Raw genomic sequence first — 26,857 nt, 5'->3', positions numbered from 1 at the left:
TAGAAAAATATAACTCAATTTCAAAAGAGCTAATCTTTTCCAACTTATTTCCTTGATTAAAACAAAACAAATCTGGTGAAAGTAAATTCTGGAATTGAAATTGACAAACCTGAAGTTAACTATGTTTGGGTAAATTCTGTAGTTTTAAGACATCGGCCATATGAAGTTTGGGCCAATAGTTTCTACCTTTTGGGTCTTAAGAGGCATAAGTGTAATACAGAGACATCGCCTATGCCTCAAATTACCAAAATGTGTTGATCTCTTTACCATTAATTCTGCTGTATGTGCAAGGATGACATTATTTGGTATCTCTAAAGGATTGCTGGTTGTTCTTCTGGGGTAATTCATAATGAATAACAGCTGCAGCAAGATTGAGGCCATACATTAGAGAAAACAGCTTTTGAAGTTTCTACTAAGAAGCTAGAACATCTTTTAGTGAACTGACATTCTCCTTGGAAGAAAAGTGCTGCAAATGTATGACTGCAAAAGAGTGCTGTCTCAGCTGCACATAAATTTTGGGAGCAGATGAGGAAGGAATTTTCTGGTCTCAGGAGAGTTGCTCTGGTAACTATTTTTTTTAGGTTTACAATATTGCTTTAGCAAGCATGATGCAGGTCATACAGAACCAATATATATAGCAAGCTGACAGCCAGTCATGTACTTTTGCAAAAGGCAAGCAGACCTGTTATACCAGTGCATTTCACATTTCCATCGTGACAATTCATCTGAGAAGTTTTGCATTGAGTGTGACTAGCAACAATATAGCTGCCAGTATAAGATGTATGCAGGTGCACACCGTAGATTTGTATAGAGTGGTTAATGGGAGAATACTTGGATCACAGCTTTTTACATGGGTCTCGAACTTGGTCCGGACTTCCCTCTTGGCATCCTTATTGGCTTTGCAAGTTCATACATGGATTTGCGGTATCACTTAGGATCATTTAACATGAGCGTTGCAAGCGTTGACATAACCTGGGAGCGGACCTCATGATTCAACTATGGTTTCTGGTTGGGGAGCACTTGTATTGTCTACTTTGGCATGCTGTCCTTAAACATTTGCTAATGAACTTTGTAACAGCAGTGGCATTCTCATCTGGGTTTACTGCAGAGTTCTTGAAGGGTGTAGGACGCGTGGCTGTGAGGATCAGTGAAGTAAGTGTACTATATCAATGGCAGATGGGTGGACTCATGGGATCTTAATAAATCTTTCATTAAAAAGGCATTGAGCACAGCAATGTATGCCACTTCGGGCAAGAGAAGGGACTGTGGGGATATTATTTGAAATTGGATAATTAATTGTTCATGCCATTAGATTGTAAGCTATGAGGTACTGCTCTTGGACATTGCATGTAGTCTTATTCTGGCAATGCATGAGGCAAGTACCATTAAAAGATTTAAAAGACACTTGTTCAGGTACATGGATACAGAAGGTTTGGAGGGATATGGGTAAGGTGCAGGCAAGTGGGATCAGCTTGGATAAGCAACTTGGTTGACACAAACAAGTTGGGCTGAATGGCCTGCTCTTCGCTGTATGGCATCAGGCATGTGAAATTTCCACATTTCCGTGTTTTAAAAATCAATTTCCCGTGCTTTTTGCATGATTTCTTCGTTTTTCACTTTGCTTAAATCACGTTTACCAACAGAGAAATCGGATTGGAGAAGAGAAACAATGTATAGACTTGTAATGAACACTAGGGTTCTGCCAGAGGTCACTAGGGATTCCGTGAGAAATCCCCCGCGCCCTGGAAGTCTCCCCGAAAATGTGGCACCTAAGCTGGGCAAGGCAGCCAATCTCGACCTCCTTGTGACTTCCACGGCCAATCGGTGGGTTGAATTTGCAACGTGCGGCCGGGGCTCTGGAACTCCAGCCGGAGCCGGCACATCTATCCCCATAGCTGACTTCCTTGGCCGGCTTGACAAACCAGCAAAGCTCTGGAACCAAGTGTGCCAGAAAATCAGTGATGGAACTGTAATGAGTAAATATTAAATTTAAGTGCAAGATTATATAACTAAATTAATTAAGACGGGGTTAAAATATAAAACACAGCAGAAAAGCCAATTACCACCTTTTGGGGCTGATTATCAATTAATGTGTAAATTTACTTAAATGTTATTAGTATACAGTGACATATTCACATTTTGTAATGTCCGTTTTTACTTTGAAATGCACTAAAAGAGGCTTGAAACTAGTAATTTTGTGTGTAAATTTTCCAATTTTTTGACCCCCACTGTAGGCCTCGTGCACGCTCTCGGCTCTTTTCCTCTTCTTTTACCTCACTCACATGCCTAGGCATGCAATGGAACTTCCAGTTTAGGAAGGCTTCAGGGTGCTGTGGAAGTGGATGTTTTCATTGTAATATTTGTGCAATTGATGACAGCTAGCATTCACAGAAGTCAGTGGAAACTGCAAATCCATGCCAATCCATGCGCCTACTGCATCACTGACATAAAATCTTGGCTTCAATTCAATTTCCTCAAACTCAACTGCGACAAATCTGAAATCATCATCATTGGACCAAAAACGCTCACCAAATCCACCCACAACTTCACCCTCAATATTGATGGTTTCCCAGTATCCACCTCCCCTCACATCCGGAATCTTGGAATCATCTTTGATCAAACCCTCTCCTGCGACAAACACATCAAACACATCACCAAGACAGCCTTCTTCCACCTCAAAAACATCGCCCGTCTCCGTCCATCCCTCTCCTCCACAGCTGCAGAAACCCTCATCCACGCCTTCATCACCTCCCGTCTGGACTACTGCAACAGCCTCCTCTATGGTTCACCCTCAAAAATCATCAATAAACTCCAATACATCCAGAACTCCGCTGCCCATCTACTCACCCACTCCCCGATCCGTGACCATATCACCCCCGTCCTTTACTAGCTCCACTGGCTCCCCATCCCCCATAGAATCCAGTACAAAATCCTCCTCATGACCTACAAAGCCCTCCATAACCTGGCCCCATCCTACCTGACTGACCTCCTCCACAGACACACTCCAACCCGTACCCTCCACTCTGCTGCTGCTAACCTCCTGTCCCCCCCCATCCGGACCAAACTCAGATCCTGGGGGGACAGGGCTTTCTCCATCGCTGCTCCCACACTCTGGAACTCACTACCCCAAACCGTCAGAGACTACTCCTCACTCACCACATTCAAAACATCACTGAAGTCTCACCTGTTCAGCACTGCCTTCAAACACTGACCGTCACCTCACCTTCTTTTTCCTTTTCTGTTCGTTTACTTATTTATCTATTTCTTTTCTTTTCTTTGTTTTAGTAAACCCTGTAAAGTGTCTTTGAGTGTTTAGAAAAGCGCTATATAAATGTAATGCATTATTATTATTATTACATAGTCTCTAGCCAATTCATATAATTTACAGCACTGGCCTTTTGAATTTGGGTGCCATTGTTTGTGAAATCTTAAAAATGTCTTCCTTCGAAGTGTGGAATGGTCCAGGCAAAGTAGTCAGTGGTGTAGATGAATTTGGCAGCTGTTGGTAAGGATATGGCAGAGTGTCAGAAACTGAACACAATACCTCATGAGCGGCCTCAGGAACGTCCTATACCACTGTAACAAAATGTCCCAATGGCTATACGATGAAGACCAGCAAGCCAGAAGTCTTCTTCACCACCCTGTGCCTGCAATCCCGCTTTCATGAATAATGTACTTGTACTCCTGGATCCCTATGCTCCACAGCACCCCCCAGGGCCCTACCATTCACTGCGAAAGCCCTGCCTCTGGATTGACTTCCCAAAATGCAACACCTCACACTTATCTGAAAAATATTCCAGGAACTGAGCCTGGAACTCGGGTGAGTTGATGGCTCTGGTGGGCTGCGGAGATGCGGGGTTAAAGTCCTTTTCTCCAGAGATGCTGCCTGACCTGCATTATTCCAGCATTTTGTGCCTATCCATTTGCCATTCCTTGGCCCACTTGCCCAGTTGATCAAGATCCTGCTGTAATTCTCGCTGTCTACAATACAAACTATTTTAGTGTCATCAGCAAACTTATTAATAATGTCTTGTACATTTTCATCCAAATCATTAATATTGACGACAAACCACAATGGCTCCAGCAACAATCCCTGAGGTACATCACTAGTCACAGGCCTTCAGGCCGAAAAATCATCTTCCACCTGTACCCTCTGCTTCCTACCGTGAAGCCAATTCTGAATCCAGTTAGCTAGCTCTCCCTGGATCCTATGTAATTTACCCTTCCAGTGCAGCTTACCATGTGGAACATTATCAAACGTCTTGCTAAAGTCCATATCGACTATGTCTGCAGCCCTGCTTCATTAACCTTCTCAGTTACTTCTTTAAAAAACTCAATCAAGATACATGTATATCTTATTCCTCAGAATCCTCTCCAGTATCTTTCCTACCACAAATGTTATGCTTATTGGTCTCTCATTCCCAGATGGTTTTTTTTGCAGCCCCTCTTAAATAGAGGCACAGCATTAGCCACCCTCCAGTTACCTCAATATAACTCAACCAAGGAATTTGATGGGAAATATTAATGCGTTTAGGAACATTCAGGAATATTAGACCATTTAAACCCTCAAGGCATTGAGCACAGCAATGTATAATAATTCCACTTCACAGGTCCATCATCCCTTGATTTATTTATGACAAAATCTCATGTACAAACATGTTTTTTTCATAATTTGATGCTTTTTTTTGCATTGGTTTCTGTTCCCTAAAATTTTAGTCAACATCCTCTTTGCTCCCTTCTCCAAGCTGGCAGGTTAATATGGAACTGGATGTCTGGGTCAACTTGGGCTATTTTTTATTTGGCATCCACAAGTGTGCAAGTTTTGCCCACTGCTGCTCCTCTTGATTTCTTCTGATATTGCTTTAACCTGTTTCTTCCAGGATGTATTGACTGAATTAGTAACGGATCCTCGTGAAAATCATAGACATGAACTAGTGTCCAATTCTTGTTTGGGCAGTATATTGATCTTTCAATGTAGATCTTTTTTGAATGAGCAATGAATGGCTTGCTATCTGACAATGTTCATATCTATATATGATTGCTCCAAAAATAACACATTCATCAGTTTGGGTTTCGTTTTGAATTTCCACTTACTTCATAAAGTTGATTTTTCTGATTCATTTTAGATTGGCAGAATCAGCAGGTTGGCACATCAATTTACTTTGTATTCATTGGTAGAGACTTTTTTACAATCCCTCTGCATATGTGCTGAGAAACAATGTTTGCCAATATTATTGAAATGTACCTAGTATTTTATTAGAACATGCACATATAGACACATCAGTCATTCTGCAGTGGACTGGTGGTTACTTGGCAAGGGATTTGTAAAGTTCAATATTCAAAATTTCACAAGGACCTCAAAAGAATATTTGCACACTGCTACCTTGTTCTGGTTTACCATGTTCTTATTTCATTGTTTCTTTCCTATAATAGATAATTTTATTGATTAAGTCAACCCATAATTTTAGTAGATATTATGATTGAAGCAATTAAAATTTGCTTCATAGTCAATAGTTATGATTCAGATTTGAAAATATTGTACATTTAGAAAATTGACAGTAGATGCAAAATACTATGAATGATGTAACATAATTGCAGGTATAATTGACAAGGTACAATATTTCCTGATCCATAATCCAAATATAAATCCCCAAACATTTCCAACAGGCCATCATGATCTTTATAATCTACTAGACCAAGTGGACCCATTGGGCCCAAACCTCTCCTGCATTGGTGCAGCACCCTCTCCTACCCCCTCCCCTCCCCCTCCCCTCCCCCTCCCCTCCCCTCCCCTTCCCCCTCCCCCTCCCCCTCCCCCTCCCCCTCCCCCTCCCCCTCCCCCTCCCCCTCCCCCTCCCCCTCCCCCTCCCCCTCCCCCTCCCCCTCCCCCTCCCCCTCCCCCCTGCCCATTCCCCCTCAACCCCCCTTATCCACCCTCCTCCCCCCCACCTCTCTCCCCCACCTCCCTCCCTCCTCCCTCCCCCCTCCCTCCCTAGGAGATAGATTTAAACTTTAAAATGTGAATAACTTTAAAAATATAACACCGATTTCAATTAAACTGCTTGCTTTACCATTAAAGCGACAATGGTGAGTAAGGTGGGCCTAAAACTGTCACGCATCGTGCACCATTTTGGCTGTAGTTCAATAACAAATAAACAAACAAACAAGAGTTTTAGTATAAAGATGTCAATATTATTTCTGCAACCACGCTAACAATGCCCGATCCATGGAACAAAGCCCCCTCATTCTATATGAGAACGGTCAGGATAATAACATGCAACACCTTCACCTTTCATCCTTTGCAATCTCTGAGGATATCACTTTAAACACAGTTGATTTCATCTTGTATGTAAGCTTTGACAGCTCATCAGCATCCATTTCTGTTTGGCAGAAGTAGCCAACACACAGTAAGAGAGAGAGATATCTGTCAATAGAGAAAGTAGAGTCACTGTCATCAAGGTCAGCTATTTGAGCGTGTCCTTTAAATCAGGGAAGATAATTAGAGAGGGAGGCAACATACTGATAAGCAGGAGGCCCAGGGCTGGTCACATTTTCATCCTACATTATATCCAGACACAGAGGCTGTTATACTAGCATACATGTGCAAGTACTGTTAAACATCCACATTTTGTAAAGTGAGAACACATTTTTGCATGCTCTTCTGCTTTGGTATTGTCATCAGTTCATCAATGCTACTAATCATATTATTTTTGCAGTGAAAATAAATTGAATATTTCCAGTTTGTTATTGTGTATTTTCAATACTCCCACCTTTTTTGTCTCAAATTAGCAGCAAAACAAAATCCATAACAAATTTCTAAACAAATTATTTTCCCATTCAATTCTAACATTTCTGTTAATGTGAAATAATATATTTCCAGTTACAGGTAATGATATTGATTGTATTGCTATGATTAAACTAAAGTAAACTATATTTTCTAATCAGTTGTTACTACTATTCACTTGCCCGCCGCGGTGATGGACATGCGTCGCAGATTGGAACCTGCCCGATAGGCTCGCCCCTCCTGCCGCAGACCGGGGACTCGCCCACCACGGACGGAGGACCCACACTGGAACCCACCCGGAAAGCCCTGCTTGCCCGCTGCAGACTGGTGACTTGCCTGCCATGGTTGGAGGACCCTTGCCTGGGACCAGAACCCGCCTGGAAGGCCTGGCTCGTCCATTGTGGATCGAGGACCCATTGGAACCCACCTGGAAGGCTGGTAAAAGAACCGGCTGTGCGAGGAAGTGCACTGGCTCGACGGTAGAGCGAGTTGCTGGAGGCCCTGCACCAGGCTGGGGCTCTGCTGAACCAAGCACTGCTCCAAGAGGCTGAGCAATTGGACTGGACACGGCCTACAGCGGTGGAGCAGTTGCGGAGGACACCAACCGCTATGCTTGGCCAGGCCGACCCTGCAATGCTGACAGGACAACAGACCATCATGGTCAGATCAAGATCTCTGCACTTACAACAATTGGGACTTGAAAAATGCCACCAAACCGGCAACGCTGTATACTGTCTCAGTGTACTACTGCTATACACTTGTACTGTATCTGAGAGGCTTATCTAATATGTATCTAAGTGGCTATGTATAGTGATTCTTGTACTGAATTGCATATAAAATACCATACCATCCTGTCAGGCAGGAGATACTAAAGCATGAAAGCACGTACTACCAGATTCAGAAGCATGTTTTTGCTACTGTTCTTAAACGACTGAACAGAGAGCTTGTAAGCTAAGGAGTTATTTCCCAACCTACCACATTGCGCTATTTTGTACTCTGCACTTTGCCTGTAACAATAACATCGTTACACTGTAGCACTACATTCTACACCCCAGTATTTTTCTCTTTGCATTACGTGTGTATGGCTTGATTATACTCCTGTATTGTATGATTTGACTGAATAGCATGAAAAACAACGTTTTTCACTGTATCTTGGTACGTGACAATAATAAACCAATGCTAATACCAATATTAGCATTTCCAAATGCAAATTAATGGTTGACCCAGCGTTATTACAGTCTGCAGAAGTGAGGGCTACGGGGCTCACTTGCAATTGCAGAGTGTGGGTGTTAAGTATTTGTATATAAAAACAATTGGACTAACCAGTGATAAAATTAATGATAAAATAGGCTTCATGACAACTATGAAGACCTGCTGCTGCATGAATAACATTAGCCTTCTATGAAGCACACATGCACAGTTCAAAATCTTGGGTGTCGTACCTGGACTCCAGTGTATTAAAATGGCAGATGCATGGTGGAATTAGAACGAAAATAACAGAACATATGGAATACTCAATAAATCTGAGCATTTTTGTGTTTAATTGAAATCAAAGCACTTTTGCATAAACATGTAGGACTACATTATCCAACGTTTATGTCCTTATGTTTGAAGCCTATCCACAGAAAGATTAATAAAGAGATGGTGGTCAGCTTATAAAATGGCAGTATAGTCGCTTTTGATAGACTACAGTATAAAATCAAATTATTTAGATTTTACGGAGGAAATTGCAATAGTCCTACAACTGATGATATTAATGGGTTTAAGGGTAATAAACAATTATATTTGTAACTAGACCAAGTGGACCCGTTGGGTCCAAACCTCTCCTGCATTGGTACAGCACCCCCTCCTCCCCTTCACCCCTCCCCATCCCCTTCACCCCTTCCCCATCCCCTTCACCCCTTCCCCCATCCCCGACCCGCTCCCCATCCCCTTCACCACTTCCCTACCCCTTCCCCATCCCCCCCCTCCCTCCCTCCCTCCCTCCCTCCCTCCCTCCCTCCCTCCCTCCCTCCCTCCCTCCCTCCCTCCCTCCCTCCCTCCCTCCCTCCCTCCCTCCCTCCCTCCCTCCCTCCCTCCCTCCCTACCTCCCTCCCTCCCTCCCTCCCTCCCTCCCTCCCCCCCCTCCCCCCTCATCCCCATCCCTTCCCTCCCTCCCGTCTCCCACTCCCCTCGGCCCAACCGTGGAGCTGTTGCCGGGTGGGGAGTGCCCCCGTGGCCGTGTGCCAGCAAGGGGGGAGAGGGGAAAAGCAGTGAAGTCGGCCCCGTTTCTCCTGCAAAGCCGAAGCGTCTCCTGCAGCTCGGCTGCAATCTGCGCGGGGAACGGGGGTACGGCATGGATCTGTTGCCGGGCGGGGAGCGTCTCCCAAGGCCGTGGGTGGGCGAGAGTGGACAGGGAGAAGGCACTGACCTCGGCCGCATTTCTCCTGCTGCGAGCAGAGGGCGATGGCCATCTTGGCGGACTCTCTGCCAGAGGCAGAGCCTCTGCAGTACGCTGCAGTATGGGAGGAAGGTCAGGCGTGCGGCAGACCGGGATGGGCGCCGGTCCTCCCGCTGATCCTCCGGGGGGGACGACGACGGATTTATTAAAGTTTATAAGGTCAATTGTTATTAAAAAGTAATCAAAGTGGGGTTATTCCCACCATAGGGGAATGGTGAGTAGGGTGGGCCAAAAATTGTGGCGCTATCGTGTACCATTTTGGCTGTGTGGAGGGCAAGGGCATGGTACACACATACACGCATACACATAAACAAACCGAGAGTTTTAGTTAGATAGATAGATAGATAAATGTAATAGAGCATTCGAGCTTTTTGCGATTTAAGACTCATTGCAGCATGTTTTTCGCCGTAAAATAATTAGTACCAAACAAATTCAAATAGTAGCAGTATATTTTCATTTGATTATCAACTGGTGATTTGTTGTAATCGCTGAAAACCTTGGAAATTTGAATGAATAGTCAAGTGACATTGTTACACCAATGGTCTCAATACATTTAAGGCAGGTTCATGGAATAAATTAAGAGCTGATATTTCTAACAGTATGTAAATATGAATTGCATGTTGGTGTGAAGAGATGACAGCTTTGTATCTGAAATTATTTTGGATAATTTTAATTCTGAAAAATTATGTCAGGAGATCGCAAAGGCCCGCTGTCAGTTTACAGAATGTGATAAGGAAGAAATGGTTTCAGTGAGGGAGCACTGCTTCATTTGCTAAAGCAGCTTTGGTGTTTTTCCTTCAGGATAAGTTCCAATAGACTGGAAGTATAACTTTTTGTTTGCTGTGGAATTTATCTGAAATATATAAATGCTTAAGGCAAATTAATGTAGAAGGAAGATAATTTACATTCTTTTGGAAAGGTGGTAGTGCAACTTACTAATGATTGCGATCTCTCATCTCTTGTGATTTCATCTGTGATTCTGATTCAACAAATTTTAACTCTTTAAGAACCCTCTGATACAGGAAACATTATCTAGTCTTCCAAGTTCTTTAATAATCTCCCATAGATGAAGTTTGCTGCAAGTGAGGCAGCTTATTTGTTTTTATTCTGTTTATGTTGCTTGGAATGTTCAGGTACAGGACAAACTGATTCCATTAAAATATTATGCAACAATAATAATTTCATTGCTGCATAATATTTCTATGCTTGCATCGAAAAGGAGAATAACAATGTACTTTCACGGGTCCTTACAGCCTCGATGACCCTATGATCTTATTTGCTAAGGCCAATGTCAGAAGATCCTTAAGGGCAATCCCCTGGAAAGTGTATGGCGCTGATGGTATATCTGGCCATGTAATCAAAAACTCTGCGGGCCAACTAGCAGGAGCTTTCATGGACATCCTCAACCTTTCATTACAATGGTCCAATGGTCAACTGCTTTAAAAAGACATGCAAAATATCTGAGTCCAAGAAGAGCAAGGTGACATGCCTCGACCAGTGGCACTCATGTCTATTATGATGAATGATTCCAGAGATTGGTTATGACTCAAATCATATTGTGCCTCAGTAATGACCTGGAACCACTTCAATTCATTTACTGCCATAACAAATCAACAACGGATGCGAACTGCTGGCTCTCCACTCTGCGCGGGACCACTTGGATATCAGGAACATATACGTCATTCTGTTGTTCATTGACTACAGCTTGTTGATCAACATCATCATCCCTTCCAAACATGGTATCAAACTGATATTTTGCTCCTCATGTAACTAGATCCTGGACCTCCTCATCGGTAGATGTCAATCAGTATAAATGAGCAACAATACCTCCTGATCACTGACTATCAACATAGGGGCACCTTACGGCTGCGTGCTTAGTCCCCTACTCTACTTTCTCTATATTGATGACAGTGTAACCAGACACAGCTGCATTGCCATCTTTAAATTTGCCAATTCTACTCCCATCGTTGGAAGAATAATGGCAGAAAATGAGTCTGAGTACAGGTGGGTGATCATGGATCTAATTGAGCGGTGCCAGAACTGCAAGCTTGCTCTCAACATTAACAAGACCAAGGAGCAGATTGTTGTCCTCAAGAAGGGAAAGCCAAGGGACTATGCACCTGGCCTTTTTGGTTGGATGGTGGTGGATAGAGCCAAAAGCTTCAAGTTCCTGGGCAGACGTATCTTTGATCCATGGGTCCTACGCATTGATGCAATCACAAAAAAATCTCACAATCGTCTCTCCTTAAGAGTTTGAAGAGATTCGATATGTCGCTGAATATTCTATTGAACATCTACACTTTCCACCATATCCTCTCCACCGTATCCTCTCTACAGTACAGAGCATACTAACTGATTTGCATTACAGGCTGGTTCAGAAATTCAAATGCTCAAGGACAGGCTGCAAAAAGTGGTGCACATTACACCATCTGTCACGGATACTGAACTCCCTACTGTTAAAGGCATCTATAGGAAGTGCTCCCTCAAGAAGGCAGCTAATATCATCAAAGACCATGCCAACTTTGCCATGTTCTCTTCTTGCTGCTACCATTGGGAAGATAGTACAGGAGCCTGAGAATCATTACCTTTCAGGTTCAAGAACATGTTTTTTTCCATCAAACATGTGGTTCTTGAACCACTCTGCATATTCTAAACAACACTAACTTAGTCCCGACTGAACTACTTTGGTTGCTCTACATACTTCTTTTTTTTTACTATCATGGCTGAGTTCACCAAGAATTACTGAAAGTTTATTGTATAAGTAAGAATTTCATTGTTCCTGTTCATATCCGGTGCATATGACAAATAGTCACCATTGACTCTTATGTGCAAAATATGTAAATATCCTGTAATGATGTTGTTTTGATAAAACATGAACTTGCATGTGCACTACAATTAAGCATTACAAGCACTGAATATTTAATCAGTTTTTTGTTTTCTTTAGATTTGGGAGAATGGTTTGTGCTGCCTTGCATTGGTGCCAATGGGCGTTGTTAATTTGTTACCTTGAAAGAGAGGTATGGTCTCTAAATCCTGATGATCCTAACGTGTGCAGCCACTGGGAAAGGTAAATGTAATCTGTTTTTGTTTATTCTTGCTTCTTTTCCTTCACGAATTTTATGTGCAATATTAAGTTTTAATTATGAAATTGAGGAAATTTGGCAATAGGCATAACATTGTATCCTTAAATTTTTCTAGTGTTTGCAGTAACTTGATTTTTATTTTGTTGCTTTATCATGCTCATCAGCAAGTGCTACAATAATTTATTCTGTATTCTTTGTAATTCTATGAAGTTCCTAAATAAATAAAACTTAATATTAGTATAATTCATAAATTATGTTTTTTTGATGGATGAGCAGGTGTATCACTTAAATCAACTTAAAGGATAACTATTGTAAAAATGAAAAAGTTATAGGATTGATAAATGTATCTGTACTTAATGTGTTTAAATAAAATCATATATAAAACAAGATTATTGTGCGACAAGAAAAGTACCACATTAAGAGGCAAATGTACAATGAACATAATGAATAATAATAATTTGGAGCTTGGATTTTATAAAATTCAAAAATAATAATCTACTATTAAGATGATAAATTCAATGAAAAACCCAATAAATGGAAGCAATATTTTACCTGATGTTGTTACCATCTCTTATTACACAATATGATTATATTAGGTTAAAAGTATTAAGACAGAAATCATTTTTGCTTATGTAGCTGGATTTTTACCATCAAACAAAAAGTCTGTGGTTAAAACAGTTACTTGGAAAAAAAGAGGGGAAAAAAAGCAAATGAATGGATATAATAAAATGCAGAGCATGAAGTACGTACCATTAGAATTTTATAACAAAACCTAGGTCATTTAAAACAAGCTTGTTAAAGTAACAACAAATTCATTATTAGAATGATTGAGGTTAATCAAGTGGCCAAACCTTCCTACTTTTTCTTAAATAAAGCATTTGCAAACCAAAAGCACACCTCAAACTATTGATTGGGCAAATTGGTATGAGTGCAACATTCTAATCAAGAGAAAAGCTAGATTAAATACTTGTATTGATTTGCTGTATTTCACATGATGACTTTGTCAAGTACACGTAAATAAATCACATTGCAGTGGAAGCCTGCAGTGAGTAGCCTTTATTGCCCTTTGGGATTAAATGTTGATCATTAAACAGTTACCAGCAATGTGTCTGATTCTCTCAAAGAAACGTTTAATTCAATGTGCTTATATAATAGCATCTACAATATAACAAAATTGGAATTTCATCTAAAGATTTGGGTCTGTAGAAGGGTGCCGACCCAAAACGTCACTTATCCTTGTGCTCCAGGAATGCCGCATGACCCGCTGAGTTACTCCAGCATTCTGTATCTTTCCTTGGAATTTCATGATAGGAATCAAACGACTTATAGAATTAGAATGCCCCAAATGAAAATGGCAAGCTTTGCAATCATGATTCCTGATCTCAGCCATCATTCTTAAAAAGTAGAGTAGAAACATGATTTTTCTCCTTAAGATAGTGATAGACTTTGTATAACTTTGTTTAATGAATCATCAAACGTGTCAGATTAAGGGATCTGATTTTGCTGGCCTCCACGTAGTATATTTGTTAGGTGGTTCAGAATGCCTTTGAGCTAACTGGTCTACTCAGCTTCCTGCAGTTAATTTTGGTGGAGCTATTCATACCATTAGCTGGTAGGGTCTGGCACTGGGAAATGAGTTAGAAACGGAAGCTTCTCAGATCCCACTAAACATGCCATACAATTATTTTGAACACTACTTCATATAGTTGCAGAATGATATTGCCATGGGAAGACTCGTTTTCATCATTTTATGCACTAATGTGGGGAAACTCCTGCAAAGGAAGCAGATGGCACTATTTGAATACTAAAGACAGGGCAGGCCCATCAAGAGTATCAAAAGTGTAGGGATGTGCTTAAAAAGGAAATTATGATGACAAATAGAATTATCATTAGTGGACAGGATTAAAATAAATCTAAAGACATTTTATGTATATTACGAACAAAAAGAAATAACAAGGAGAAGGGTTTAGCACATTGGGGACAACAAGGACACTGAACCAGATGTATAAGTAAGGTCCTAAATAAATACTTTTCATCAGTATTCACAAAAGGAACAGACCTTGTCTGAAGAAGGGTTCTGACCCAAAACATCACCCATCCTTTTTCTCCAGAGATGCTGCCTGACCCACGAATTTACTCCAGCATGTGTCTATTTGTGGTTGAAAAATTCAGAAAAGGTAGGTGAAAGTCTAGTACAGGTCTCCTGAAATAAAGGGGAGGTACTCAATGCCTCAGCGAGCTTAAAGGCAGATCAATCTCCACAGCCAGATAAGATTTATGTCAGACTGCTATAGGGAGTAAGTGAGAAGATTGCTGGGGCTGGAATACTGCCTGCAGCCACAGTATAGAAAAAATTTGATAGTGCTGGAGATGGTTCCCAGAAGATTCGTCAGGATGTTGTCTAGGAAGGCGCAATTCAGCTATGAGGAGCGGCTGGAGAGACAATGCCTATTTTTCCTGGAGCAAAGGAGGAATATGTTTGAGGTACATAAAATGGTGAGGGGGAGGGGGTATTAATAGGATGCAGGAAACCTTTCTCCACATCAGAGGTCAATAAAACTGGAAGACAGATATAGGGTAAGGGGTAAGAGGTTTTTAATGGAGATCCGAGGAGGACCTTTCTCACTCAGAGAATGGTGTACCTGGAGTACATTGCCCGAGACAGTGGTGGAAGCAGAGTTGATAACATCTCTTGAGAAGTATCTAAATGAGCCCTTCAATCACATAGCTATGAAAGATTATGGGGTATATTTCTGACAGTAAATTTGAGTCCTTGGCCATCGTTCCCAGCAGGTATCTATACTGTACTATATTGTAAATGGATTGATTGTGATCATGTATTGTCGTTCTGCTGACTGGTTAGCGCACAACAAAAAGCTTTTCACTCTACCTTGGTGATGTGACAATAAACGAAACTGAACTGAACTGAATATCCATAGACTCTGAAGGATAACTGAACTGGCTGTTATTGAACAAAACCATGAGGGCTGAACATGGGATTTAGTGTAGACCCTTCTGGTGGAGAAATACCATGAGGCCACATTTACAAATTTCTGGTCCTGGTTCCACGCTACATCTCTAAAAAATATATATTTTAAATGTTATCAATTTCTATTTTTGTGTAATGGCAACAATTTTTTGACTTACAGTTGAACTACATGTTAAGATTTCAAAATTACATATAAACTATATATATATATATTGATGTCTGTTCTCATCATCAGATCAAGAGCAATAAAATTATTTCTTGTGCTTTTTTTCAGTTATGCTGTCACAGTTCAGGAATCCTATGCCCATCCATTTGACCAGGTCTACTATACTAGATGCACGGATATTCTTAATTGGTTTAAATGCACCAGACACAGGTTGGTTTGAAATAGGGTAAACATGCATTATGTAGAGCAAAAATTAATATTTCAGTGGGTATTTCATCGTTTACCAGTTCATTTTTTGTTATTCACAGCTACCTTGGTGACTGTTGTTGACATAAAACATATTTAAATAGCACACCATGGCATATAATTCTTAAAAAAATAGTGGATACATGAGGTAATAATATCATCAATTGGTTTAGGTAATTGTCATAAATAAAGAGAAGAATGTCCGAATATCACCTATGACCTCATGGATGATACGAAGATAGGTGGAGGGTCAGGTTGTAATGAGGAAGCAGAGAGTCTGCAGAAGGGCTTGGACATGTTGGGAGAGTGGGCAAAGAAGTGGCAAATGGAATACTGCCAAGTGTACGGTCATGCACTTTGGTACAAGGAGCAAAAGCTTAAATTATTTTCTAAATGAGGAGTGGATTCAGAAATTGGAGGTGCAAATGGTTTTGGGAGTGCTGGTGCAGAATTCCCAAAACATAAATTTGCAGGTCGAGTTGGTGGTAAGGAAGGCAAATGCAATGTTAGCATTCATTTCAAGAGGACTAGAATAAAAAGATAATAGAATAAAAGCAAAGATGTAATGTTGAGGCTTTCCATGACGTTGGTCAGGCCACATTTGAAATATTGTGAGCAGTGTTGGGCTCCATATCTGAGGAAGGATGTGCTGACATTGGAGAAGGTCCAGAGAAGGTTTACAAAAATGTTCCTGGGGATGATTGCTTTAATGTACGAGGAGCATGCAATGGCACTGGGCTTGTAGTCGTTGGAGCTCAGATGGATGAAGGGGGATCTCATTGAAATCTACCGAATAATGAAAGGCCCAGAGAGAGTGGATGTGGAGAGGATATTTCCAGGAGTGGGAGAGTTCAGGAGCTGATGGCACAGCCTCAGAATAAAAGAATGTATGTTTAGAATGGAGATGAGGAGGAATTTCTTTAGCCAGAGGGTGGTGAATCCATGGAATTTATTACCATAGGTGGCAATAGAGGTCAAGCCATTGGGTATTTTTAAAACTGAGATTGATAGGTTCTTGATTAATAAGGGCATCAAGGGTTATGGGGAGAAGGCAGAAGAATTGGGTTGAGAGGGAAAAATACACCAGCCGTGATCAAATGGTGGAGCAGATCCGATGGGCCGAATGGCCTAATGCTGCGATGCCTTATAGTCTCATGATAAATTTACTTAAAAATTTAAAGATAATTGTTGTTTTCAAAAGCTATCCCAAACTCTGGGTCAATTCCTGCATTATAGTCATAAACTTTTTCAAGAAATGATACGCCATATATACAAATATACTCGTATACACATCCCAAAACAAAAGATGTTGCTTTATTATTATTTGTTTATTAACGTCTACCAGCAAACCTCTCTGAAGAAAAATACAATATGATAATAACAGTTTAATAGCATCATAGAACTCAAAAGTGTTTTCTCTGTCAGGGACCTTTAATTTGAGAGCCCAATGGAGTTTTGGTCTGCGTAATCTAATTGTTTATCATTTGGACTCTTGGCAACGTAACATTTTGGAATCTTACAGGGGACTAAAAAGAGGGTCAGGCCACCCTGCACCTTATCCTTTGTGTTAGAAATTGACTCATTGCTGTAATAACTTCAGCCTGTAGATTTGATACTTCAAGATTATTTTGCTTACAGATATATTATTAATTATCTTAACTATTTTTATACCAATATGTTTCTATTAGATATATAAATAAAAGGATAAGTTAAACACGTGTGATACGATTGTTGTGTTGATTTGCATATCTGTGAAAATTTGTGAACTTTCTAGTTGCTAATTACAGAAATTAATTGTAACTGATTTGCACAAATCTTTAGATGCCAAATATTACATAAATTAATATTTCCTACAGAATAAGCTACAAAACAGCTTATCGTAGAGGTCTAAGAACAATGTACAGAAGAAGATCACAATGCTGCCCTGGATACTATGAAAGTGAAGATTTTTGTGTCCGTAAGTGTTGATTTTTAACTAAATGTACTTTGCTGGACTGCATCACTTTTCCTATATTTAGTTTCTTTCTCTGCTGAGAGGGTGGTTGCAATGTTATTGCTCATGTGCAGTCCACATTTCACCAGTTGTGTAGTTCAGCAGTTTCAAGCTATCAATCAATATATTTTTTAATTGTTCTAATAGTTTATTGAAAGAGTTTGCGTTGCTCAGTCTTTTTTGTGATCAACTTTTTCTTGAAATATGGAACTGGACTTGCACACAGGAGTTCAAGTGCAGCCTAACCAATGTATTTCAATGCTTAGCATAATCGTGGTGTACCTATATCAGTCAGCTGTTCTGAGACATGTTGGAGTGTTAGGGCAGCCACAGAAAGATTTTGCAAGATAGCAACCACTGTTGGGCCCTTGTATGGAACAATCTCTATGGAAGAATCACTGGCCATATGCTGATGATGATCAGACATACATGGTATGTAAAGATCCCTCAGTAAACAAGGGACCTCGCATGATTGACCCTGCAGTGATAGATTGGTTTCTTTGATCTTTGATTTCGACTGTTGAGAGTTAGAGACATAAGTTGATATAATTCAGTACTGAACAATGCTGGAATATCATTCCTGATGTAGGGTCTCGGTCCAAAATATCAACAATTTATTTCTCTCAATGGATGCTATTCAACCGGCTGAGTTCCTCCAGCAGTTTGTTTTTTGATCCAGATTCCAGCATCTGTAGTCTCTTGTGTCTGCTGTGTTGTAATTTCTTATGGATAAGACTTTCAGCTGTCCTTCTGAAGCCCTTTGCTCCTCTAGGGAGCATAGGCCATTGACAAATGTCCTCCACCTCACTCGGTTGTTGGCGGTTCTTTTGAGATCTCACCAGTTGAGCCACTCCCAGACATTTTTGCCTGGACACCTCTTCTCTAGCTGTTCCTGGGGCGACCTATTTTCCTTTTTCCTTGGGGGTTCCATTTCAGTGCTTGCCGGGTGATGTTTGTGGCACGTTTTCTGATGGTGTGTCCCATCCAACTCCATTTTCTCCTTCGAATTTGTCTTCATGTCCGGAGTAGATGATGGACTGCCAGCTGGCCAATTTGATCTCCCCTGACTGTGTTCATCTTTTTCCTGCCAAGCCCACGACTGAGAGATTGTAGCGCACCATTTTGTTGGCAATAGTGGCAGCCTTGCCAACCTGGAACATGGTTCGGATGTTCCATGTCCCCACAAAGATGGATTTCTTTCGTCAGAAGGTGTGTCAGCTTCCCAGCACCCTTGATGGTTTGGCTGGGAAGCGTCGTGTTCCCCGTCGCTGGGGCACCTTCTTCAGCCAGATGTGTAATTTGGTTTTCATTCGTCAAAGTCTCTGTAACTCACAATTTTTTCCAGGGTGGGGTAGTTAACCCCACGCCCAAACCCCAACCTGGAGGACCAGGGACTGTTTTGTCTGCCTCCTGACCCTTGACCTGTCCGGTTTGGTTGAACCTGCCAGGGATATAAAACCCCATCCGGCATAGCCCGCAGGATCACTGGAGTACGCAAGCCTCCCCACTAGGTCAAGGTTGCAGTCCAGGAGAAGACTTTCAGCTATAGAATTGCTTATTAAGGATGTTCTGGTGTCTTTCTGAACATTTATTATCTAATCACCATTATTTTTTGCTATGAGAACGTAAAATTTAACCTATTGAATTTGACCTTATTTGAAGCTAGTAGATTAGTCAACAAATTCACCAACTCTTTTGTAGTTTGGAATTTTGGTATTTTTGTTTCAGGCAGAAGAACCCTCATCATATGGGAGGAGATAGTTTGTGAATCACATGGGATCCTAACAATTTGTGTTAGAGCAACATAGTGCAGGAATAGTCCATTGACCTCCCCACAATAATAATTTGGGACCAGGCTGCTCCTCAACATTACCACCACACCCGCCACCGATTCACTTGCAATACATTCTCCATAAATATGTTGAACATCTGGACTTGTTTGTAAACTTCTCCTCTAGCATGACTTTGATGGGCCTCATTATTTCATGTATTTAAATATCATCTTAAAGCTGAAATCATCTTGTACCTAATCATTGCCAGATTGGACTACAGCACTCTGTTGGTCAGATGTGCATAAGTTAAAATTAGTTGTCACTTCCTGTCTGTGAAACAACAGTGACTACAATATAGATGTAATTAGTTGGATGTAAAATTATTTTATATTTCTGAGCATATTATACAGTGGAGCTTTGATTAACAAGCAGTTGATTTACTGGTACGTGGGCTTAATCTTAGTTTAGAGATACAGGATGGAAAAAGGCCCTTCGGCACACTGAGTCCACGTCGAACAGCGATCACCTGTACACTAGTTCTAGTCCTACACACTAGGGATGTAAATTAACCTACAAACCTGTATGTCTTTGGAATGTGGGAGGAAACCAGAGCACCCAGAGAAAGCCCATATGGTCACAGGCTGAACGTACAAACTTCTCATAGTCAGAATCAAAGCCGGGTCTTTGGCCCTGTATGGCAGCAACTCTACCACTGTGCCACTGTGGCGTCCTTTGCAACCTTCTGTGTGAGGTTTCAAAAGACAGTTATGTCAGTTTAAAAAGCTTGTGCTTCCAGGCTTTGAAGCCTGCTTCCACAGAATACAACAGGAGTATCTTCACTCCTATAAAAGTAAACTGCAGTTAGAACAGTAATACACATTAATTACTGTCATACATTAAAGTACAATGATGCATTCATTTTAAATGCAGCACTGTCCAGTAAATCTGTCTGCAAATGTAAATGAATGGTTTTAAAAATTGAAAAATGTGGTTTGCTTGTGATATTGGAAAAATATACCACTAAAACACATTTTAAACAGAAACATACTGAATACGTTTAACAACATATTGTGCAATACATTTGATAACTTTCAATGAGGTCCAAAATATTTTGCTTTATCAATATTTTTGAATTATTCTGGGTGATACTTCTTTCCATTACTTTGAATAATTGTGAATCAGTTGTAATGTTTTTTATTTTAAAGAAGAGTGTTTGCTGTACTGTTCCAGAACTTCAATCCATTAATCTACCATAATGAGCCAATTTTAGGATGGTAAAATATATTTGTTGAAAATTACCATTAATAAATTATTTGGTGCGAAAATGTATTAACCAAATATTACTTCTCCTTTGACTCCTCCCACTTCCTCCAAATCAGAGGCGTAGCTATGGGCACTCGCATGGGCCCTAGCTACGCCTGCCTCTTTGTCGGGTCCGTCAAACAATCCCTGTTCCGGGCATACACCGGCCCCATCCCCGAACTCTACCTCCGCTACATCGATGACTGCATTGGTGCTACCTCTTGTGCCCATGCAGAACTCACTGACTTCATACACTTTGCTTCTAATTTCCATCCTGCCCTTAAATATACCTGGACTATCTCTGACATTTCCCTCCCATTTCTGGACCTCACCATCTCCATCACAGGAGACAGACTAGTGACGAACATTTACTATAAACCCACTGACTCGCACAGATATCTGGACTACACTTCTTCCCACCCAGTCCCCTGCAAAAAGTCTATCCCCTACTCCCAATTCCTCCGCGCCCGGGATGAGGTGTTTCACACTAGGGCGTCAGAGATGTCCTCATTCTTCAGGAAACGGGGCTTCCCCTCCTCCATTATAGATGAGGCACTCACTAGGGTCTCTTCTACATCCCGCAGCTCCGCTCTTGCTCCCCCTCCCCCCACTCGCAACAAGGACAGAATCCCCCTCATTCTCACCTTCCACCCCACCAGCCAGCGGATCCAACAAATCATCCGCCAACATTTCTGTCACCTACAACGGGACCCTACCACTGGCCATATCTTCCCATCCCCTCCCCTTTCTGCGTTCCGCAGAGACCGTTCCCTCCGTAACTCCCTGGTCCACTTGTCCCTTCCTACCCAAACCACCCCATCCCCGGGCACTTTCCCCTGCAACCGCACAAGATGCAACACCTGTTCCTTTACCTCCCCCCTCAAATCCATCCAAGGACCCAAACAGTCTTTCCAGGTGAGACAAAGGCGATCGCTTCACTCAACACCTGCGCTCGGTCCGCATTGACCAAACTGATCTCCCGGTGGCCGAGCTCTTCAACTCCCCCTCCCATTCCCAGTCTGACCTTTCTGTCATGGGCCTCCTCCAGTGCCATAGCGAGGACCACCGGAAATTGAAGGAACAGCACCTCATATTTCGCCTGGGCAGCTTGCAGCCCAGTGGTATGAACATCGACTTCTCCAACTTTAGATAGTTCCTCTGTCCCTCTCTTCCCCTCCTCCTTCCCAGATCTCCCTCTATCTTCCTGTCTCCACCTATATCCTTCCTTTGTTCCGCCCCCTGACATCAGTCTGAAGAAGGGTCTCGACCCGAAACGACACCCATTCCTTCTCTCCTGAGATGCTGCCTGACCTGCTGAGTTACTCCAGCATTTTGTGAATAAATATTAACCAATGATAATTGGAACTAGATTTTATCATTCTTCTGAAACTAAATTTATTTTAATGCAGTCTTTTCTGCAGGGATATTAACACTGGAAATGCAGTTGCTTGACTAAACCATACTTGTGTCTTAGAGGTGCCACTTAATTATGTTTGCAGTTAAAAGAGATTGTTGCTCAGAGTACTCAATACCTGTATTAACCTTTTGATCTCAATCACATCAACATGTTCAATAGCTTCTAGATGTTCTCTTTCCTGTGCCTTTTCATGATGTAATATGTGCGGTCGAGTGAAGTAAATATTTAAGCAGAGTATTGGTTTAGCCAAATGTTTGTTTGAGACGTATTTTCCCGTCAGCTTAATCCAAGCTTTTAACAGTATATTATGAGTATTTACTTAGTGGAATAATACATTTACTTTTCCATGTTGCAGAGAATTCTGGGGCAGCCATCAATGCTATTGTTTCTTAATTTGTTCCTATGTGGTCAAATTATTTTTATTGTAATTCAAACAAGAAGCAAAAGTTTCAGTATGAGGAATACTGTGAAGCTTTACAATTTAGTCAAAACATCAGCAATGCAATAGTTGCTCCCAACCATCACTACTGAATTTAGATGGTCTTGTGTTGTGACTAATCCTGCAATACAGAAATTATCCTACTTGTTTCCATTACAGAAAATGAAATGTTAACATTAATTCAGTTTTTCATCTGTTTAATTTAAGGAATTGGATGAGTTTGCCTAACTTTAATGCAAAAACAAATTGCTGGAGAACTCAAAGGATCAAGCAGCATTTGTGGAGGCAAAGGGATAGTTTATATTTTGGGTCATGACTGAAAGTGTAGAGAGAAGGTAACCAATATGAATAGGTGGAGCGAGGGGTGAAATAGAGGTTGATAGGCAATAGTTGGAACCTCGGTGAAGTGGGGATTGTTGGGGGAGGGCCAGTGAGATTTTAGAGACGGAGGCTGGTGGTGATAGGTGGAAATTAGTAAGAAAACATTGGGGAGGGATGATAGGCAGAAGGAACCAGATGGGGAAGGGATTAGTAAAGTTACAGTGCTTTAAACAATATCTAACACAGTATTAATGGAACGTAGATGCTGGAATGTGGAGCAAAGAACAAGCAGATGAAGCAGCACTGTTAATAATGTTTTAATGACATGTGATTTTTACATTTCTCAAGAACAATAAATTCAGATATTGTGTGATTGAACAGCTGGTCAGTCAGGAGTTAAAACAAAACATGAGGTTGATGTTTGGTGACTTTCTTCATTAGAATTGGCTAATTTATTTATTTTGGACCCAGATAATTTATAATTTACACAGTGTAATGGAAAACCCGTTATATAATTATACAGAAAAGAACTTTGGAAGGACTAGTAAAGAAATCACACATTGAACTTTAAATGAACCTTCTAGAGTAGCAACCTAGAAACTATTCATGTTTCCAAAGGTATGTTAACGGTAACACAGGACGAGCCAGCATTTGTTTTATATGTGGGCTCCAGAAGCAATACATGAGACCCATGAGGTCACACACACAGATTGGGATATGTTTGTACAAACACACAAAGAGAAGGACAATATCCTGATGCTTCCTCTGCCTTAAAAAAACCTGTTCTTAATTTTTTTAAACTTTGACCAAAGTAGTAACACATTGACGGATCTCTTAGTAAATGATAAGGTATTTTAGGATTAGGATGTATATGAAGACAAAGGGTACAAGAGCAGGCAGACATATTGTGCACATCTGCAACTGAAATATTGCATCCAATGCTGGGGACCATACCTTAGGAAGGATGTGAAGATCCTAGAAAGGGTGGATAAAATATTTGCCACCTTGATTCCGGGAAACAAGGGGGTTCGCTATGTGGTTGGTGAAGATAGGGAAAGAATGAGTAATGCAGAGATCAACAAGACTTCAGAGAAGATGGGTGTAATCACTGAAGGGAACACCTAAAGAAATAGATATCAGGATGAAGACAGGCTCTTTAGATTCCCTGGTAGCACTCCAGGTAAAGTCATGCCTTTTCAAAATAATGTTGTGAGAGGCTTCAACCCTCCTGTAAAGATCATATTCAGTTTATGGGGCCTGAGGCTTATCAGTGCAGTATTACACCACTGTGAAACCCTTGCGGTCTCCATACACGTATTCCAGGATAGATACGCAATCATGTTTCGCTGTCACACTTTGAATAAAATCTGTTTCTTTTATCCAACAGATTTATATTAAAAATGTTGTGCGACATGATAGAATTTTGTTGAAAAGTGGTGATGAAATAACTAGTTCAATTTTAGCTGGCATAGATGCTGTTGTGTCGTAAGTTTATATGTCCCTATGTCATGTAAATCTATGGAATTCAAGCATTTGTATCTGTATAGCCCACCGGTAAAAGTAAAATGTTGTGTAATTTGTTCATGTCAGATACTTCAAGCTTTTGCACCAACAAAGCGGACATGGTTACTTGAAGAATGAAAGGAGAAAGAGAATTCAGAAACACTTGAATATTTTAACATGACATTTCCGCTCGAGAACTGTCTATAATACATTTGACCCTAATTGAAACAGAAAAGCTAAAGATTTATCAGTCACAGCTATTGTACATTTACTAGGTTTTCTTTATTTATCTGTGGACAGGGGCAAAAAAAGAATAAAAGCAAGCACTGTTTAGACAGAATGCCTTAAGACAAATTATAGAAGTCCCTTTGTTGTCATTTCATTCCATCTGATGTGCATTTGGCACATCTACTCCCAATAATGAATTACTTCAAGATGCCACAGCAATTTCAAAGGTTTCAAAGCATTCTATTGAGCACATCGATTTACTTAGGATGTTGCAGCTAAAAGAAAATCAAGATATGCTTTTCAGAAAGATTACATATAAAAATCTCAAATGCAATGACTATAATAGAAGAGTGATTTATAGGCACAATACTTTAAGAAGTATACGGTTAAGTAAAGAATAATGCCTCTCTTTTGAATGAAATATTTAGTTTGCTTGTTTGATTATCTAGGACTTCCAATGCCCTACAATAAAGTGGATGCACACAAAATATGCAGTGGATTTTTACCCAGGCTGCAGTGCCATTAGTCAGTAGACGATATGAGTGGAGGTGTAAATAACTTCTAAATCTAATCAGCATATTCATACTTTATTCAAGTACATATGTGTGAAATTTTACTCAATAACTCTATAATTGAACTGTAGATTAAAGTTTTGAAATGCCATGCTGTTACATTATTTTCTTCACTAAGCTATATAAAATGGAATTTTATTTAAGACCATTTTTACCATGTTTACCATATTGAATGAGGCAATTTTGGTTCATCAGAACAATCAGATTTTCTCATAAATTTTCCCTGTAACCAAATATCCCCACATTCCCATCAATTCTTTTTGGCCAGTTAATCTACCAATATGCACATCTTTTGGAATGTGTGGAAACCCACACGGTCACCTGAGAATGTTCCAACTGCACATAAATGGTTCCTAAAGTCAGGATTGAACACAGATTGCTGGAATTGGGAGGCAGCAGCTTTACCACCTGCCCCACCCTTCAACTGTTTAATGAGCAGGCTGTGATCTGATAAATGCAGTATTAATGCAGCAGACTACAAGTATATAATGAAACATAGAAAATAGGTGCAGGAGTAGGTCTTTCAGCCCTTCGAGCCAGCACCGCCATTCAATATGATCATGGCCGATCATCCTGAATCAGTACCCCGTTCCTGCTTTCTCTGGATTTTCCTTGATTCCATTATCCCTAAGATCTATAATCTAACTCTCTTGAATACATCCAGTGAATTGGCTTCTACTGCCTTCTGCAGCAGAGAATTCCACAGATTCACAACTCTCTGGGTGAAAGTGTTTTTCCTTATCTCAGTCCCAAATGGCCTAATCGTTATTCTTAAACTGTGACCCCTGGTTCTGGACTCCCCCAACATCAGGAACATTTTTCCTGCATCTAGCTGGTCCAATCCCTTATTAAATTTATATGTTTCTATAAGATTCCCGTTCATCCTAAATTCCAATGAATATAAGCCCAATCGATCCATTCTTTCATCATATGTCAGTCCAGCCATCCCGGGAATAAACTTGGTGAACATCTGCTGCACTCCCTCAATAGCAGGAATGTCCTTCCTCAAACTAGAGGACCAAAACTGCACACAATACTCCAGGTGTGATCTCATCAGGGTCCTGTACAACTGCAGTAGGACCTCCTTGCTCCTCTACTCAAATCTTCTCACTATGAAGGCCAACATGCCATTTGCTTTCTTCATTGCCTGCTGTATCTGCATGCTTACTTTTAGTGACTGATGTACAAGGTCACCGAGGTCTCGTTGCACCTCCCCTTTTCCTAATCTGACACCATTCAGATAATGGTAGACACAAAATGCTGGAATAATTCAGCAGGACAGGCAGTATTTCTGGAGAGAAGGAATAGATGACGTTTCGGGTTGAGAAGATGCTGCCTGTCCCACTGAGTTACCCCAGCATTTTGTGTCTACCTTTGATTTTAACAAGCATCTGCAATTCTTTCCTACCATTCAGATAATAATCTGCTTTGTTCTTGCCACCAAAGTGGATAACCTCACATTTATCCACATTATACTGCATCTGCCATGCATCTGCCCACTCACCCAACCTATCCAAGTCATCCTGCAGCCTCATAGCCTCCTCCTCGCAGCTCACACTGCCACCCAGCTTTGTGTCATCCACAAACTTGATGTTACATTTA

At 40.9% G+C, this 26,857-nt stretch overlaps 1 protein-coding gene across 4 annotated transcripts in view; it reads left to right on the top strand.

The window, feature by feature from the left end:
* megf11 (multiple EGF-like-domains 11) overlaps positions 1 to 26,857 on the top strand; it is a 302,641-nt gene that overhangs the window by 41,958 nt on the left and 233,826 nt on the right. For all 4 annotated transcript variants that reach the window (XM_078427061.1, XM_078427063.1, XM_078427060.1 and 1 more), the window contains exons 2-4: positions 12,169 to 12,291; positions 15,571 to 15,672; positions 17,565 to 17,665. In XM_078427061.1, coding sequence (XP_078283187.1) covers positions 12,179 to 12,291; positions 15,571 to 15,672; positions 17,565 to 17,665 — 316 coding nt within the window. In that variant the 5' untranslated portion in view covers positions 12,169 to 12,178. The remainder of the gene's footprint in view (positions 1 to 12,168; positions 12,292 to 15,570; positions 15,673 to 17,564; positions 17,666 to 26,857) is intronic.

The sequence above is a fragment of the Rhinoraja longicauda genome, chromosome 33, assembly GCF_053455715.1.
Source record: "Rhinoraja longicauda isolate Sanriku21f chromosome 33, sRhiLon1.1, whole genome shotgun sequence".
In the NCBI taxonomy this organism is placed as follows: domain Eukaryota; kingdom Metazoa; phylum Chordata; class Chondrichthyes; order Rajiformes; family Arhynchobatidae; genus Rhinoraja; species Rhinoraja longicauda.
This window is presented reverse-complemented; position numbering and strand designations above follow the sequence as displayed.